Source organism: Anguilla rostrata, chromosome 14 (assembly GCF_018555375.3).
Source record: "Anguilla rostrata isolate EN2019 chromosome 14, ASM1855537v3, whole genome shotgun sequence".
Lineage (NCBI taxonomy): Eukaryota > Metazoa > Chordata > Actinopteri > Anguilliformes > Anguillidae > Anguilla > Anguilla rostrata.
In genome coordinates, this window is record NC_057946.1 from 24131791 (window position 1) to 24150879 (window position 19089).

Here is a 19089-nt window from a genome sequence, read left to right on the forward strand (position 1 = left end):
TTCTCTGAATAGTTTTCGAGAATTCAGAGCGGTTCTCCTTGTCTCTTATTTTTAGATTGGTTGGTTTCCCTCGACATACGTCGACGAGGAAGGAGTGCAGTGATTGGACGAGAGGCTCTGACGTCATCCTTCCTCCTCCACTCAGAAGACTCCCGTTCGCAGCCCTCTGAGAGGACTCCTGGGTTTCCATGGAAACTGCCTGTGAAATATTTTGCTGGACCCTGGCCTCAGCTGGTTTTACAGTGAACGTGTACTGATGTTTTCTTTGGTCGTGTCATGAATCTGCTTGGTTTTTTTTTTTTTTTTTTAATCATAAAAAAAACGTCCAGACGAACTCCGCGAAGATAGAAATGGACTCTGAAGTTGCTGACCCTAACTGAATCGGGCGTGTTTATTATGCAGACTGCTGAAGTGCAGCAGCTCAGAGAGTAAACTCGCAGTGTGGTGACGCAGGAGGCTGGCTTCGCTGTCGTAAAGTAATACTCTCCTGCACTAATGCAGGGCGGTGAGAAGGGAGTAATGTAATGTACAAATAATTTATTTTAAGAGATGGACCGATATTAATGAATATAGGGAAAATCTGTACTTTTCAGCAAAAGCGGCATCGAAAAGAGGAAGGAGAGAGAAGACGGCGAGCGTCTTCGCTGGGAGAATTTGCCTTAGTTGTCATGGCAATGCCTTTGCGGGTAGACGGGGGTGGGGGTGGGGAGAAGGACGGAAAGCGCTTGGCACAGGAAGTCACTCTGTCCGTACAGGAAGTTACTCCGTCCGTGCACGCTGTGCCTTGCAGACATCATCCCTGAGCTCTGACTGTGGTCACAGTCGCTGGTCACCACGTGACATAAAGATCATGAGCTTGGCGGCCATTTCAGGAACCAGGCGGCACAGAGGTACGAGATCTGTGGCCATGGCAACGGAGCGGTCAGGAGAAGAGGCTGCAGCCAATGCGTTCCACCTTTGTCAGTCATCTGCCCTTCATTAGTCTGTCCGTCCATTTGTCCAAACACCTGTCACACAGAGAGAGGCCCTATCCTACAGAGAGAGGCCCCATTTTGCAGAGAAAGGCCCTGTCCTACAGAGAGAGGCCCCATCTTACAGAGAGAGGCCCTATCCTACAGAGAGAGGCCCTATTCTTCAGAGAGAGGCCCTATCCTACAGAGAGAGGCCCCATCTTACAGAGGGAGGCCCTATACTACAGAGGGAAGCCCCAACCGACAGATAGAGGCCCTATCCTACTGGTTTGGATGAAGAACAGCCCTCTCCCACAAACACACATGCACATGCACACACACATATATGCATATATGCATAGACACAATGTGCACACACACACGCATACACAGACACACATGCACACACACAAGGTGCACACACACACACACACTCACACATGCACAGGGAGAAAGCATGTAAATACATGCAAAGAGGAAAATGCTTGGTTAATTAATATTTATTAATAAGTATTAATAGTGCAAGGAGTCACTGTGCTCACTGGACCATAACTAATGCAGCTAAAACTCGGCAGGAAACTTCAAAGTTCAGCCCCTTACACTACTTACAGGTGTGTACTTGCCAGACTCCCCCAAACACCTTACAAGTGTGTACTGGCCAGACTCCCTCCTTACAGTTGTGCACTGGCCAGACCCCCCCCCCCCCCCTTACAGGTGTGTACTGGCCAGACACCCCCTCCCCTCTTCTGCAGCTGAATTGAAATGAGACACGTTTCACTGGACTGAGTGGTTGCAGCATTAATGACTACATACGGGGGTGGAAGTGGAACAGTGTGAAGGGAGGCTGATGCTCTGTGTAAAAGGGTAATTATTTATCTTTGCGCTGCGTCACAGCACTTTAAAACCATGGGTACTTGTGTCATATGGGATTCAAAAGGGAAATTTCAGCGCCCTCTAGAACACGCTGATGGAAATCTATTGGATATGTTCATTATGTTTGCACACATCAGATTTTACCTGAACCCGAACCCTCTTTACAGATGGAACAATATAGCCATTTCATTAAAAAAACCCTCCAAGTTCAACATGTGTCTTGTTACAGTTTTTACTTCGGATACTTTATCAGCGGTCCCTGGTCCCCTTTTTAATTTTTTAAAGGTGAAACTCACTTCTCGAACCTCTGGTGCTCTGAATTTTTTAATTTTTTTGCTGATGTTTAAATAATGAACAACATCTGTCTTTCTGGTACCATGGCAACTGGTTTGGTGGAAGCTGGGCTAAATGCATTAATGGTGTATGTTTAAAGTTTAAGAATAACCGTATTCAGGGACAAGCAGAACGCAAGAAATATGAAACATGAGCCACAGTCTGGCATCTGCTAAGGCTCTGTTCCAGTGTGTGGATGGGACCCACAGTCTGGTATCTGTTAAGGCACTGTTCCAGTGTGTGGATGGGACCCACAGACTTGTATCAGTTAAGGCACTGTTCCAGTGTGTGGATGGGACCCACAGTCTGGCATCTGCTCAGGCTCTGTTCCAGTGTGTGGATGGGACCCACAGACTTGTATCTGTTAAGGCACTGTTCCAGTGTGTGGATGGGCCCCATGGTCTGGTATCTGTTAAGGCACTGTTCCAGTGTGTGGATGGGACCCACAGTCTGGCATCTGCTAAGGCACTGTTCCAGTGTGTGGATGGACCCCATGGTCTGGTATCTGTTAAGGCACTGTTCCAGTGTGTGGATGGGACCCACAGACTTGTATCAGTTAAGGCACTGTTCCAGTGTGTGGATGTGACCCACAGTCTGGCATCTGCTAAGGCACTGTTCCAGTGTGTGGATGGACCCCATGGTCTGGTATCTGTTAAGGCACTGTTCCAGTGTGTGGATGGGACCCACAGACTTGTATCAGTTAAGGCACTGTTCCTGTGTGTGGATGTGACCCACAGTCTGGCATCTGCTAAGGCACTGTTCCAGTGTGTGGATGGACCCCATGGTCTGGTATCTGTTAAGGCACTGTTCCAGTGTGTGGATGGGACCCACAGACTTGTATCAGTTAAGGCACTGTTCCAGTGTGTGGATGGGACCCACAGACTTGTATCTGCTAAGGCACTGTTCCAGTGTGTGGATGTGACCCACAGTCTGGCATCTGCCCAGGCTCTGTTCCAGTGTGTGGATGGGACCCACAGACTTGTGTCTGTTAAAGCACTGTTCCAGTGTGTGGATGGGACCCACAGACTTGTGTCTGTTAAAGCACTGTTCCAGTGTGTGGATGGGCTCCACAGACTTGTGTCTGTTAAAGCACTGTTCCAGTGTGTGGATGGGACCCACAGACTTGTGTCTGTTAAGGCACTGTTCCAGTGTGTGGATGGGCTCCACAGACTTGTGTCTGTTAAAGCACTGTTCCAGTGTGTGGATGGGCTCCACAGACTGGTATCTGCTAAGGCTCTGTTCCAGTGTGTGGATGGGACCCACAGACTTGTGTCTATTAAAGCACTGTTCCAGTGTGTGGATGGGCTCCACAGACTGGTATCTGCTAAGGCTCTGTTCCAGTCAGGCACCCGCAAGCCCACCTGTGTGGCACATTAAGAATCTTCCTCCAACTGCTGTCTATGTGAGGCAGTCTCACAAACTACCGTGTAATAAGAAACGGCAGCTGTGCTTCGGAAGAGAGCACATGCTTGTCTGCGTTCTCCTGATTGGATAGTGCCGCAGTGAGCGCAGATATAACATGATTGCGCATTCCAAACTTGGGAGAAACTGGAGCCAAAATCATTTTTAAAAACAGGAGAAACACAACGGCAAAATTTTCAGACAGCGCGACTCGTCAGCACTTGTACAAGTCAGATCATTCGGAAAAACACAAGGGAGCAATTGCAGCCAAGTTTGAACATTGGGGTAAAACCTGTAGGCAACAGAACTGGTTATAACTGCAGCAGCTGCTTCTAATCTGACAGCTTCCTTATTTATCATGCAGTTCTGTAGTCTACAACTATCAACCTGATGTTTAAAGTCCTACCAAGTTGGCTGCAGTTGCCCCAAGGGTGTTAGAATCTCTAGAATTCCAGTTCCTTGCTTGGTTATATTTCCCCCAGATAATGTGCCCCTCCTCCTGAAAGGAACACATCAGAGAATTGGTGTTTACTCCAGGACTGGAGACTCACGGTCCTCAGGGTTTTAGGGATATTTTAGCCTGAGTGATACCTGGAAAACCAGGTGATATAGGGTTCAGCATCCATTTCATCCTGTGATTCTCCAGTGGACACAGCCGACAGATGGAATAATAGGAGGGGAAAGGCATAAGATTCAGATGAAGCAGGATCTTTGTCTATAATACTTGTATCTCCCAGCTGCAGAACACACTTGTGTGAGAATGCGAGTGAATGAGTATTCTGCGCCTGCAGTCTAAGATTACTGGGCGGGGCCTGGGGACACCGTCACACTGCTAGGGGACAGGCCAGATGAAGATACAGGACCGGCCTCACCACAGGCAGAAACTGGAACCGGGTAATCTGCAGGTGGCGCGGCGTGGTGGGGAAACGGCAGAAAGTCCACAGCGAGCGTTCGGCAAATGGGGAGTTCCACCGCTGTTTGTGCTACAAAGGAAACTCGCTGCATGCAGTTACAGAAGTCTCATTTCCTGTCTGTAAATCCTCTGAACAGAGAAACCCTAATCATGTGCCTTTAAAAAAAAAAAAAAGGTCAATTATTTCCAAATAAGATCTATCTTAAAATAAAATTTCTCTTTTTTTTCCCTAACCGGGGTTCGGTTGTGTAGTTGCTGAGTCCTTCTGGTAGAGACCCTGGAGCCCGTGCCGCAGATGCTAAGTCATTACAACCGTATCAGGGCTGTATCGCCTACGCACAGGAAAATCTCCCATATGAGAAAGAGAATGGACCAATTAGAACATCTCAAGAGCAACTGATGAATGAAAATAGTTCCCAGGCTCAAAGAATAGCACCAGTTTGTGGGACAAAATTGTTGAGCTAAGACAAGAGAATTTCTTTATTTTTTAATTTGGCAAAATGTACAAATTCAAGGTTTATCTTTTTGGACATGTCGGGGCAAGCCAATTTATTCAGCCAACTCCGGATGGAGCGCCCATTTCAGTTACACAGGTGGGAATCTCAGGTCAAAATATGGACATTTCTGTTGCACATCCTGTCCCGTGTCCACGGGGGTATTTCACAAAGCAGGATTACGGAGTTAGCTGGATAACTGTGCTGAGCAAAACCCAGAACCCTCCAAAATCTGGAGCAAGTAAAAATAGCTGTTCCAGATTTTAGTCAGCGCAGTTATTCAGGTAATTTAGTAATCCTGTTTCGTGAAATACCCCCCAGATGTACAATTTAGTGAAAGAAAGGGGACACACAAATAACCTGCCAAAGGGTTCAATCTTTATTTGCAATACAATCAAAGGAAACTGCTTAAAGGCATGTCGAGCCAACACTCAACTTCGAGCCCCAGAAAATGCAAAAAGGAGCAAAAAGGTTGTGATTAAGCATGACTAAAGCAGATGATGAATTCTCTCAATGAAATGTTAACTCCATCAGCTCTAGATAAAATCCAGCAATTTAATAAAAAACAAAAAATAAACATGCTAACCCAAAACCAAAAAAAAAAACAACAACCCCACAGCACTTTGGGATTAAGTTTTTATACATTATTCACTCGCTTGCTGTGTGCAATCATGTTGAATTCTCATTTGCCAGCGTAGCGATGATGCGGAAACACCCAGCCAACCAGCAGAGCCAGGTGAGATCAGCCCCCGGGGGGGGGGGGGGGGGGAGGGTTAGCGAGGGATGCATAGTGCAAGAAAGGGAAAGCAATGGGGGAGGGGCTAGAGGTGTGGTCAAGGGAAGGGGGAGGGGCTGATTTCGAGGCTTTGTTTTCATTTTTTAGGCTTTGCTTCAAGGGGCTGTCCAATTTCCTTCCCACGTAGCTTCAGCCCTAATACAAAAAAAGAAGCACACCCAACAGGTTTCTCTTAAGGCGGGAAAGTACAACCAAGTGTACCACAGTGCTAAGCAACCAGAGGGGAAATTCCATTTACCAAGTACTGCAAAAGAAAATGTTTTTTTAAATCAAATTGAAGGTTATAAAATGAAGAATATTTAGCAAGGCTAGCTAATGGTGAAATAACAGTTTCATAGATTCTAAAAGTGCAGAGTATTACAGTTACAAGGTTTTGCAGAAGATCAAGCATCATCAAATCATTTGATTTAACAAAAAACCAAAAACCAAGTCAATCACTACATAAAGCAACCTTTTCTGTTCGTTGTCAATGTGTGTAAGTGGAGAACGGTATATCTCACCAATGGCCCTCTCGATCTTGCCCATGACCTGGTTGCTGGGTATGGCCCTCCCACTTTCATAATCAGCAATGATCTGGGGCTTCTCGTTGATTTTCTAATGAATATGAAAAATACACCAGTCTTAAAAAGACCCGATTCTGTACTGCTCTGAATAAAGGCAAAATTATAAAAAAAAGCATAGTGTGTGTGGTAGAAATCTCTCTCACTCACACGCACGCGTACATGCACGCAACCCCCGTGTATGCTGCCAAAATTGTACCTCCTGAATTGTAACAAGGTTTTAATTATTCCCATTAGATGCTTAATTAGATCAGTTCTCATGCACCTAATGCTACATGCTAATGTGCTTTACGGCAAACAGTTCCATTAGAGAGAGGCTATATTTTCAACTGTTAAATTACAGACTTGACAGCTGAAATCAGTAGGGAGCCAACTGCCGAAAGAGTAGAAGGAAACCTGGTCATGGAACCTAAACCTTTTATGGAAGATGAAGAGTTCGGAGACAAAACACATTGCAATGAGCCAAACATGCATTCCTGTAAAAAGGAAGAACACACGGAATAATCCGGAAGCACGTTTTCCATGTTCAGTATCAGTGGAAGGATGACCGGGGCACTGGCTATTGTGTTTAAGAAAGCAAAAAATAATCCAGCTCGACACGGGAGTGAGTTCAACCGTTTGTTTCCTAACTTCTGCCACACACACTCAACAACGCATGCGCACACCCCCAAAACCCAGCAGTTGTCACCATAACAACCTACACCACCTGGCAGTGTGAAACAGCTACCGTACTGTCATGCTGCAAACGGTGTGCGCGTAATATGTATGTTTGAGTGTGTGTGTACACAACACGGGCGTCACTCACGGTGGCCAGGTCTTTCTGCGTCAGACCGTTGTTCTGCCGTCCGAGCTGAATCACCCTGCCCACCTCCAGCGGCACCCTGTCATGGTGCAGCTCCTCCGTTTCACGGTCCAGCTTGGCCGTGTTCTTTGTCACCAGGTGCTGCTTGTTTTGTCCTGCAGACCCTGAAGGAGGAACCCCCCCACACCCCCGATCAATGAATTAAGTCATTGCTGAACAACAGATAGGGCTTGTTCACATCACACAAACAACTTTCCCAATCACTTGGTAACCCATCCCCTCCCCTTTTACTGTTTTTTTTTTTTTTGTTACAGTGCTCCACAGTGAGTTTGCTGAAACATTCAACTGAAAGCACAGTCATGCAGACACCCCCATCCCCCCTCCATACATTTAATTTTTGGAATATTTACATATATTATAATCAACAATTATACGGATGATGCCGTATCCAAAAATGGTTGGAAGCTCCCCAATAATATCAACTGAACCTAATTCAAAAGACAAAATGTCTATTCAAAAAAGATAACTTCAAAACAGGCTTTGCGCTGTATTTAGCAGGATTCTTACATTTCTTTGTGGTTTCGAGATCCTCTCCCCTTCTCTGTGCCGCAGTGATTGCCTACAGAATAAAGCAAACCAGCACATTTTAGGCCCGAACCCTGCTGAACTTCCAGTCGCAGTACCAGAAGTGTCTCCTATCGCTGTGATGGCTTTCCTAACTGGCCCCTGGCTGAACTAACCTACCCTCCCATTCCCTGTTAAGTCATGATGCTATACAATTAGACTGATTCAGATTATTTAAATAACTGCGCGCCATAGGGCTGTGGAAAATAATGTGCTGACCGACTGCCACAATTAAACATTACCGGTCTTTTTAATAACAATTCATTGTGGTTCCTTGATTTGACCCTCCCCAGCAGAGCCAGACCACAGATGTTCATCATATGAACTAAACATTCACTTCCTTAAGCTCCATCCCTGTCATCGTTGAAGCTCAAGAGTACTAAGATTTTCTGACTTTCAAATTCATGGTGGGTAGGGCAGAACTTCCTGAGTTGGCGTAGCAACAAAGAATGCAGAATCACCCAGGTACCGCCCAGAACAGGAGGTACAACCAACAGCAGGTGGTGTTGTGTCCCCACATCCCACAGCTGTTGCAGTGCATCACAGAGAATCTTCACTCACTTTTCAGTAACGCGGTAGAGTTGGGATATAGGGACATTTCTATCTGAAATCTAAAATATGGTAAGTAACAGTGATGCTCTAGTTCAGCAACCATTACTTTTTTATGGACTGTTTATCAACTATTACAAAAATAAGAGAAGTTGACGTTTCCAGTGCATGTGGCCCCTTTTGTTTTTATATAAAATGGCCTTGAAAAGAAGCACCAAATAGCTTAACTGTCCTTTTGTAGTTTAGGCAATTTGGTCATTCTTCATTTAATTTAATGATATTGTTACAAATATGAGAATTTTTCATTAGGTTCTGGATGTAGCACATCAGAATTATTTCGGTCCTGGAGTGACTACTCTTCATATGAAATTCATATTCTCATTTCAACCCCTTAGAAAAATATCCCGTGGTTCATAAAGTATTCCTTTGGTAGCCTAATCCAGAAAAAACACGAAAAAAGTACCACATGCTGGGTAAAATAATTCTAAGGGGGAGATTACGAATGTGGACCCAAGAGGGGTGGCCGCGCCCCCGAATTTCGAACTTTGAATAAACTGTTCAAATTCGTAAAAAAAATAATTATAATAATTTTTTTTAAAGATTAACGATTGGTGTGGTGGTTCAGCCAAGATAAATGGCGGGGCCAGGTTACTATTCAGATGACAATGGCCCTGACCCACTCGTGCCTACGCCAGTGACATAAATATTTCGAGGTTATGGCATTACACAGTATCTCGCATACCACACTGTAATTTTGTATTGCGGCTGTGAATAAAAGCACAGGTTGCAGTATTGTGAATGGTGGGTGCACGTTGCTTACGTGTATCAGATTCAACAATATTGACTATTGGGACAATACCGGCGTAAGTGACAGCAAATGCAGGACGAAAAGCTACGTAACCAGTCTCGTGAGCACGGCTCGAGCGATTCTTTAAACAACTGTTGCCGCGCTAATCAAGTTGACCGAATTGATAGAGAAAGTTTTTAAAAATACATTTCATCAACGTAAGTCATCTGGTTAGATCATATTTAATTAAAACGAGGTGGTTCTGTTTATTTGATTTTTAGATTAAAACTGTTGAAATTGAACCGACCAGTTGTAGTAACAGCTGAGCTAAGATATCGAAAACCTGAATAATATTCAGTCTAACCGTTAACTGGCGGACTATGAGAGACAGGCCTGGAACCACAGTATGTTTTCGCCGGTACGTCGACTAGTTAACTTGTCTTCCATAATATGAGGTAGCTAGCTAACATCATGTTGCTAGTTTGAGCCGTCATTAAGTCACCAAAATACTTTGCATAAAACACTGCCTCTTTGTACAGAAATAACATGCAGCCAGAAGCTATCTAGCTAGCTGTGTAGGGCTAGCTTTTGTAGCTAGTTGGATCGATTTCCGTTAGCTAGGATATATTTTTGAGATAACAGTGACATTATGTATATTATTAGTTCCATAAACGTCACTAGAAGAATGAAACTAGACTGCAACAGATCATCAGTGTCTACTATTATAGCTTGTCACCATTTTCTATTTTCCCATTTTAGCATTATGATTAGATGAAGAATTGCTGAGGGAGTGGAATCGCGTAGCTAACAGGAAAACAGACCGTTTCTACCAATGAGGGAAAAGGTCATTCTCAAATCTCAGCATTTATTACGGAATGCTGTTGAAGACATCGCTTCCAAAGTAAAGGTACGTGTTACATGTGTTATTTCACACTAGCTGGCTACTTCTCAACTTTCTTATGTTCAACGAAAAATTATGCAGGAACAAGATTACTTGCTCAAAGCAACATATTTATTCAATCATGTTGTTGTTTCCAGATTCACCATACAGGCCTAATGAAGAAGATAACAGTATTCCATCAATGGTGTTAGATGTAACTAAAAGCAGGTCAGCTTGAGAGGATCGTGTTGAATAAATTCTGATATAAAAAGGATAGAGACAAAAACCATGAAAATCTGGAATTATTAAAAAAACCAACAAAAAAAAAAACCCAGAAAAACTAAAGTCTGTTAGGGTTCTTCTGCCTGTGGAAGGGCTCCACTCACTTGACACGTTGGGAGATCATCTTCATAGCTGCTGTGAGGCCTGTTGACGATAGGTTCTCCATCAGAAGGCATGGCCAATAATAAAATGTTAGTCATAGGACTGCCCATTAGCAAAGGATATCTACCAGGGCCCTCTTTCACATACGTCGCATAAACAATCCAGGATAATTTAGTGCAGGTGGTATAAAATGATCTCCTTAATTAAATTAAACAGTTACTCCGTCGGACAAACAAGAATTTGATTAGTAAATTTAACATTGGCCCAATTCCAAAGCAGAGCCCTCTGGACTCACGGATTACGGAGTCTCAGACTAATGGCGTATTTCTGGGGACAGGTGAGTACACGAGTGGTCAAGGGCTTGAGGGCCATACAAAGGGTGAAACAGCACAAAACTTAATCACTCAATGTGACACATTGCTGAGAGATGGAGATGCAACCTTCCTCAAATTTATATGAGAAGAGAGGAGCGGCGAGTGCACTGACAAGTTCTTCTGAGAATGTTTTATAGGACAGAATAGCTTTAAAATAAGTTAACTCTAATGACTTTTCAAAGGAAAATGACATGAGAGGGGGGGCGAGTGGGAAGAAAGGACATTTTTTTTAAATCACAGGTTCATTCAGAGTCGCTCTAAGGGATGACTGAGAGTTTTCCTCCCTTGTCCTCCCCATCACACCACTGCTTGACTCCCTTTTGTCTGTGGGTGTCGCTGTTGCAGCTTTTTAATCAGAATGTCAATAGTGGATTTGTTCCAAAGAGAGAAAAAATTATTTTATATGATGCTGAGATTTTGTGATGGTTTATTAATTTCAGCTGTTTGGCTTAAATGAATAAACTGGCTATCTTGGCTCATACAAATTAAACATGCTGTATTCCAAAGCAGTGCAACTAAATGTTTCCTAAATTATTTCAAGTACCTTGGCCCTGTTTTTTCATCTAACCAGCTGAAGAGAATGAGGTCATTAAAACTTTATGCCTCATATCAGTGTCAAATCACAGAAATTGTATCATTGAAGACATTTAACTGAACGTTTTAAACAGCTGATGAAAACTTACACTCCTGAACGAATGTTTATAGTTGGTTCTCAAGTTAATTTTACAAAATGTACAAGTTCTTATATATTTTCAACTTAAATACTGATTGTAAAATAGATACTGTGCATAGATCCATACACTACTTAATCACTACTTCTGGAATCTCGGAGTGGTGCTGGACACCAAACTGTCCCTCTCTGAGAAGATGGCAGTGTGTTGGACGTGCAAATTCTTCCTACGCAACTTTGGGAGAATCCGACCCCTTCCTCACCCTACTGACCACTCTTCAACTGAATCGCCGACTACGCAACTCTCTGTCCTCTGCAGCTCTAAATGCCATTGCTACTCATCCGCGTCCATCAATTTCAAACACCCCGGCGCTCATTAAAGCGCTTAAAGCAAGGACAGCTCCGCTATATCTTGTTTTGATCATCAGACCCCTCCCTTCTGTTAACCCTGGGCTGGCACCTCCCCACTGCACACCTGTATATTGCACTGCAGTCAGAACAACAGAAACCTTGCCCATAATTTGACAGACTGAAGACTCACCTCTTCAGATCACAACGTGGCTCCTCGGACCCCCTCTAGATAACCTCTCTCTTTGGATTTCCCTTTAAATAATGTTATAGTTACAGCTTTGTAGAGAGGTTATCTGTCTAGTTGTTCTTTCTTTCGCTACAATACAGACCGTTGTTTGTTCGGTCAACATTACACTTATTGATTATGAGGCCTCTGTGCCTTCTTGGTGATAACGTATTTATGTATTCCAGATAGTAACGCCGATGTTCTCCACTTTTATAGGCTACGTCGCCCTGGATGTCGGTGAAGTGATTGTAATGTAATATAATTACCAAAGTATATTTTTGTAAGGGTCAGGTTGCTACTTCTGAATGCATCGGCTTGATCCCAACAACGAAAAAACTAACAGCTCTATATTGCTGACTTTTAAAAAAGCCAAAAAAATGTAATAATTTTACACTCGCACTAAACATCAGTACAAAGCTATTTCACGTTTGACAATCCAAATATAAATACATTCATTTTGAAGTTAAACACCTATTTTATATTTTTGCACTCGTTGCTTCAGCATGTTTAAAAGACTGTCACCTTTGTTTTGAATTAATGTAGGTATTAGGTACATTAGCTAATGTTTAACTCGCCTACTAAAACAAAGCCAACACCATTAGTGATTCGCTGTGTGCGTTTGGGATAACTATCAGATATAACTTAAATGCTAGTCATGTTCTCTTGCACTTCAACTAACCTTACGATCTTTAAAAACGAGGCGCCTGTAGAGTTTTTCTATTTGGCTTTCATGACCACTGGCAGGCAGCATGAATCAAGTAATATTATGTTTGTTACTAATGCTACCAAGGGCTGTCTCACCCGGCTAAATGCTAGCTGGTGAACTTACGGAGGCCAATTTGTATGTTGTAACTGGCAAGGTAGTGATATGCTAACAGCATGTTAACGCAATAAAATAATTTAAAGGTTATACAAATTCAAATTTCGAGAAGAAAACTGGCGACCCGAGCAAACTGTCAGGATATTATAGCCTTCAAATATTTCAAAAGTAAGAATGACGTCTTATCGGTCCTAAAATAGGCTAACTTGGCTAGCAAGCTAACGTAGACAAGATAACGTTACTGAACACTCATTTGTTCACAAAATAGAGTCAAGCGAGTTCAGACCTCCCACTGTAGTCACCTGGATTGTGTGTATAACGTTGACAGTGCCTGTTGGAGTCATAATAACAGTTTTGATAATATCTAACAGTACTTGAATATTTAATCAAGTTTAACTTGCCATTGTCGAGGCGAGAACAGATTATAGCATGCTATCACCTAGTTAACTTAGCGTTCTCGCTGGCTCAGTGACTGATCCAGATATAGAATTCAGATCCTGGTGTAATAATATTTCTTTCACTTTCTGTATTTGGCTGAGATCTTTAACCATCGCTACCTGTTTGGATTTGGCCTGCGCCGCAGTTGGACCCTTCTTCCGCAGGACGGTCACGGTATCCCAGTCGCTTTCTGCCATGGTATCAGCGGTCGTGTAACGATGGATAGTGTAGTTTTAAAAAAAGGGAAAATAGCGTCCTGTCTCTGCTTTGAAAACAGCGAAATTAGGTAATCCGTTTAACAACCTGTTTGTAGTGTTTCACACCCCCTCGTCACAGAAGATAAATAGCTGCTTCTCAAAGCTTTATTTAAAACAGCTCATGTTGACTCGTTTGCTCTTTTGGATCTGCCTCGCGCATACTCGCACGTTGTATTGAGCTTTTAAGTCCCACCCACTGCAAAAAAAGTGACTGGTCCTAGGAAGTAGTTTGAAACAATTGGAATTTAGTTGAAATCTTTAAACTTCAAATGAGAAAACATTACACAACCTCTTTGTCCGTACGATGCGTTTCGCATATCAGTTAATTGTAAAAAAAAAAAATTTTTTTTACAATTAAATCTATTGTCGTTTCAGCTGGCCAGCTCACACGCTGATGTAGTCTCACTACGACATAGGGTGCTTGTTTGCTGAGATCTTTTGACCTCTGACAATTGGTTCTTAAGTCGATTACCATCATAGGGTTCGACATATGGTATGTGAAACTGTTTTCATTGAGCTTTTCAAAATATTTCCACAATGCGGCACTCTTTAGCAAGCTGGCCATCTTTTCAACTGTCGGTAAGTCACGTTAAAGTGAATTACGAGTGTAAGATTAATCTTGTTTTGAACAATTTGAGAATTTAAATAAGAAAATAAACGATTTTTCTATTTAACATTCGACATGCGTGCTCGCGAGTGACAATCGACAACTTGTTCACATATCTAGAATCCACCTTCCCTGTATGAGACAAATGGTTATTTAATAGACACTGATAGGCCTCACATTAAACGAAAAACAATTATGTTCAATTATTCTCCAGGAGCTGGTAACCAACTACATTGAATCAATGTCTGTCCATGGGCAGTAGGTGGCAGTGATATTATACATCTAAACAATTTAGAACATAAAGAAACATCCTAATGGGTTATGAAAATAGGAGTACCATGGTGATTTTCACACTTTCTTGGTTTTATGTGCTATTTGCACAAGAGGCATTGAAGAAACACAATGGGTAAAGTATTAAATATGTCCGTTCTGTATTTTTGGAGAAATATGCGTTTTTAATGTATCGTCCTATTTTCAACCGGTTGAGAAAGTTGTCAACTTGGTGCGTCACGAATACAGTAACCACTCCCCTTTCCACGCCCCGTCAACCCATGGATAACTCGAGACCCGTAGTTTGCGCCGCCAACTTACAGGCAAGACAATGCAAATATTTGACTAACGTTAGGTTCACTTAAATTAGAGTGCCTTTTAAGGACTATTAGATTATTTCTGGTTATATTCATTTAGCTAGCTAGCTAACGTTTCATTTTTAACAAAATCTTTGAATGAGCATCTTTATTGCCCTTTCCTTGCCTGTACTAGTATTAATACTTAAATATGTTACATTTCACTGCTGGGCGGCATGGTGGTGCAGTGGGTAGCACTGTTGCCTCACAGCAATAAGGTCCCTTAGCTCTAGTGAAGGCAAATCTTAATGCAGTGACATTCTAGACGAGTCTGTGCTTTCAACTTTGTGACAACAGTTTGGGGAAAGCCCTTTCCTGTTTGAGCATGACAGTACCTTTGGGATCTGTTAGGAAGCCATCTGCAAGCCAGGCCTAATTGCCAAATCAGTGCCCGACTTCACTAATGTTCTTCTGGCTGAATTGAAGCAATTCCTTACAATGCTACAGTATAAAGCCTTCCTGCAAAAGGTGTTTCCTGACAAAAGATGACTGACAGGTGTTAACTGTTGCTCAAGTGTTCCTTTTGCATTGATTGTTCACACATAAAAGGGCAGTGAGTGTCTATTCTTGGGTTTAGCCTTTGTTTTCATCTGTGGAGATTGGATTTGGAGTCAGAGGCCTACACCATCAGGAAGGCCAGAGAACTAATGATGGATGAAAAGCAAATAATCCCTAAACTGAGAGAACGGAAAATTACATTTAGAAGGATAGTACAGAAGCTGGGTATATGAAGTACAGCAATTTGGAAAGTCTTGGAAAAGAAAACACCTTACAAGTCAGCCCAGGAAGATGACTGCAGTTGATGACAGACAAGAACTGTGACTGTGAAGAAAAACCCTAAAATAACGGTCAGGGACATTACCAGCGGTGTCCAGAGGGAAATGAAAACATCACAAGCTACCATATGCATAAGACTTTGAGAGCACAATTATAGAGCCTACACTGCAGAATGCAGGCCTCTCATCAGCATCAAGCATCGAAAGGCTAAGGTTAGAATTCCCCAAAAAATTCAGACAACGCTGAATAGTTTTATGGGCAGATGAGACCAAAATAATCCTGTACCAAAGCGATGGAAAGATGAAAGTGTGAAGAAAGGAAGGAACAGCCCATGATGCACTCCCACCCCTCTCACCTGTGAAATATTGAGGAGGGGGTAGATAATATCAGTGGGGTAGAGTGGAAGGTTTTGGCCAAGTCAGTCACTTGAATTAAATTATTCAAACATGGATATTACTTGCTGAAGATGAGTCTGAAGACAGAAATCCCCTAAAACAAATATCAACTGAAAGCAGCAGCGGTTAAGGCCTGCGAAAGCATTTCCAAAGAAGATGACAAAGGTTTGGTGATGTCAGTGGGTTATTGCATTTAAGTGCTATGCCACCAAATATTATACTTTAATGTGATTTTCTTATGTGCATTAGAATCCATAAAACTAGTTTTTCTGAGTCACTGTGTTTTTGAGGGTTTATGAAATACAATGCAACATATAAGCATGGAATTTACCACTGCAGGCTCATCCCAGGTAGTGTAGGTCACTGTGTCCCCCAGGGAGGAAGGTATTGGTCTGCAGGGTTTTCCCTGTTTAATCATGCAGGAGTGACTCCTCTGGTTCAAGTGGGCAGCTGCACATGCAGTGCAATCCGACCACTGGCTCTGACCAAATCACTGTGCAGCTCAGCTGATGGAGTGCTGCTTGTCTGCACCCTCACAAATGTATGACTCATATTGCAGTGATGAGACAAGATTCCAAATGTGGATAAAAATTGATTTAAAGAAGAATTCACATATGAATAATACCATGTAATGTATAATATGGCATGTAGCTCAGTGAAAAATGTTTTGAAGGCTGGAAATGTCAAGAACTAACCATACTTACTGAAGTACAATGTCAGCTTAGAGATAGTGCTCCTGTGATGAATCCACAAATAGATTTGACATATTTATTCAGTGACAGGTTTGAATAAAATGAATTTATTCAGCATTTTTTCATAAATTTAACGTGTGGCAGATGAGCATCATCTTACATGGCAAAAAAATCTGTCTTTATGTTTTAGTCTTGTAATGAGATTTAAGAATGTATTTATATGAATTTATTTTTCTCAAGTTGAAAATAATAGCTGGTTTTAAATTACTTTGTGTTTGATGAGTGAAATTGTCTTAAGCCATTGGCAAATCTTTTTTCATATTTAGCAAAAAGTAATACAAATATAGATATATTTTAAGAAAAGATTTAAAGTCTGAATATAAGACTAGAACTCTTGTTAAGATTGAGTTATTTTTTGTTTTTTGTAATTATTGTGCATTGCATGTTTGCCTGCTTGGGTAAGCTTGTTCCTAAGGGTATGCTAGCATATGCCATACCTCTTCTCCATTCACTGATTAAAAATAGTGTCTAATACATGCAGAACTGCCTATCATATCTTCAGCCTGTCTAAAATGGTGTGTAGAAGTTTTAAAGACTTGCGGTTATTAAGAGTCACACTACCGTCTTTCTTCCTGTTTCAAAATATTCTTTTCTTTATATTCTAAAAACAGGAGATATATAAAGTCACAACATACACACTTCTACTTTTAAAGGCAGCTGAAATATAGTTAAACAGAAAAACAGAAAATTATATTACCAGTAAGTATGATGTGTCAGTGTATATTTGCTATCTACAGTAGCCATAAATTATTACAGGTATGGACATTTACATATATTGCACAAATGTTACAATGAAAATGATATTTAGACAAATGTTTCATCTAGGAAATGAAAAAAAACATCTCTTTCCTTATAAATTTTGAACAGTGCTCTTTTTTAGAAATACATGCCAGGAACAACAGCAAGCTGTCAAAATCCTGTTGCTGCTATTTGATTTGACTGACTGATATATTTCAGTACACTGGTAAGTGTTAGCAGTTCAAATCAATGTCCATTCAGTTGAACTCTATGCGTGATGCACGATCATTTATTTAAAATGAGTTTCATTACAAAAACCTGCTTCAGTTCCATAACTGGAGAAATAAAAATCCTACAAAAATAAATATTAAATTGAAAATCTACACAATGGATTTTTGATCAAAAAGTTCAACTTGGATCAGTGGAGTTTCCTGAGTCTTGTTCCTTAGGGCAACAGCAAGGGACCCTGGGAATTTCCCGGGAGAGGTAGAGAAGAGGCTGAATGCTGCTGCTGATGTCCATGAAGCCAAATGCTATGTAGTGGATGTAACAGTGGAACACTTCTAGGGAGAAGTACTCCTTGAAGGGGAACAATGCCACAGGTGGGAAATAGTTGAAGACGATGATGGCCAGGATGATGAGCACCATCTTGAAGGCCCTCTTCTTGACGGGGTGCATCTCATCACGACCGGGGCCCGACTTGCGGAGTGCATGCAGGATGGCCACATTACAGAAGAGCATGAAGGCAAAAGCTGCCAGGATCATGACGGTGAAGGCCTTCTCAAAGTTGGGGATGTTGCCCACGCATTTGGCCGCGGCATAGACCAGGGTGATCAGCCACACCACAGCAGCGCAGACCGCACGGTGGTTTCGGTCCTTCAGCTCGGTGAAGGTGATTGGGTGCAGGACGGCCATGTAGCGGTCCATGCAGATGCAGGAGAGGAAGAGCGGCGAAGAGTCTTTCACCCCGTAGAAGAAGCGCAATACATACCAGGTGCTGCTGGTGGTGAGGAAGACTATGTTGGCCAGCTCCAGGGGTGGGATGAGGCAGAAGAAGGTATCCAGGATGGCCAGGTGGAGGATGAAGATGTCGGAGCTGGAGGAGTCCCCCTTGTTCTTGTGCAGGAGCCACAACACTATCAAGTTAGCAGGGATCCCCAAGAACATATTGATGAACTGCAAGGCCAGATAAAAGATCAGGACCTCAGGCATGTGCTTACACGTGTCATACACAGTAATGTCACCACCCCTAATGCTACTGTTTGCTGGTTTATGGATGTAGAGGATGGAAGTGTTGAAGTATAAGATCTCCATGGGTGTTTAACTGGCAGGAGATGGGGCTCCAGCGGGATGCAGGTTGGGGGGTTTCTGTTCAAACAGAGAGAAAGAAAAGCACAATAAGATGAGAATTACAGGGCTGCATTCTGCATTAATACAGAACACCTCCTCACAACACATCTACTATCTTCCCAAGTGTGCTCACATCACACCCTTACATCACTGGCTTCCTGGCAGTGTTTAAATTTTTGGTACCAGCCTACAGGGCAGTAAATGGAACAGCTTCACCTTTCCTCCAACCATCCTTTGGTCCCAAACGCCAGTCTGAGCTCTCAGTTCCAAAGCTTTGAGATGATTGGCACTCCCCTCCCTGCATGGTAACTTCACCCTGCCAATATGCCTGTCTGTACTGACCCCACAGTGGTGGAACAAAA

General features: G+C 42.5%; 3 protein-coding genes across 10 annotated transcripts in view; 1 reads left to right on the forward strand and 2 right to left on the reverse strand.

Moving 5' to 3' along the window:
* Positions 1 to 5636, forward strand: part of LOC135240159 (guanine nucleotide exchange factor VAV2-like) — a 189428-nt gene extending 183792 nt beyond the window's left edge. For all 8 annotated transcript variants that reach the window (XM_064309488.1, XM_064309489.1, XM_064309491.1 and 5 more), the window contains one exon: positions 56 to 5636. In XM_064309488.1, the coding sequence (XP_064165558.1) occupies positions 56 to 103 (48 nt within the window). In that variant the 3' untranslated portion in view covers positions 104 to 5636. The remainder of the gene's footprint in view (positions 1 to 55) is intronic.
* On the reverse strand, positions 5321 to 13651 carry LOC135240161 (endothelial differentiation-related factor 1 homolog). The gene is made up of 5 exons (XM_064309496.1): positions 13345 to 13651; positions 7690 to 7741; positions 7126 to 7286; positions 6261 to 6354; positions 5321 to 5895 (listed from the first exon to the last, which is right to left on the reverse strand). The coding sequence occupies exons 1-5, from the start codon at positions 13420 to 13422 to the stop codon at positions 5837 to 5839; spliced, it is 444 nt and encodes a 147-aa protein (XP_064165566.1). The 5' UTR covers positions 13423 to 13651; the 3' UTR covers positions 5321 to 5836.
* Positions 13652 to 17648: 3997 nt separating this feature from the next.
* LOC135239482 (proteinase-activated receptor 3-like) lies at positions 17649 to 18744 on the reverse strand. The gene has a single exon (XM_064308156.1). The coding sequence runs from the start codon at positions 18689 to 18691 to the stop codon at positions 17786 to 17788; it is 906 nt and encodes a 301-aa protein (XP_064164226.1). The 5' UTR covers positions 18692 to 18744; the 3' UTR covers positions 17649 to 17785.
* Positions 18745 to 19089: the final 345 nt, after the last annotated feature.

Bases quoted from the DNA above. Each gene is read 5' to 3' on its own strand.
- LOC135239482 (XM_064308156.1), bottom strand. From the start codon at position 18,691: ATGGAGATCTTATACTTCAACACTTCCATCCTCTACATCCATAAACCA.
- LOC135240161 (XM_064309496.1), bottom strand. From the start codon at position 13,422: ATGGCAGAAAGCGACTGGGATACCGTGACCGTCCTGCGGAAGAAGGGT. The intron at 7,287-7,689 runs GTAAGAATCCTG...TTCCTCCTTCAG, and splicing joins TCTCGAAACCACAAAGAAAT to GGTCTGCAGGACAAAACAAG. The intron at 6,355-7,125 runs GTGAGTGACGCC...CATATTCATTAG, and splicing joins CGCAGAAAGACCTGGCCACC to AAAATCAACGAGAAGCCCCA.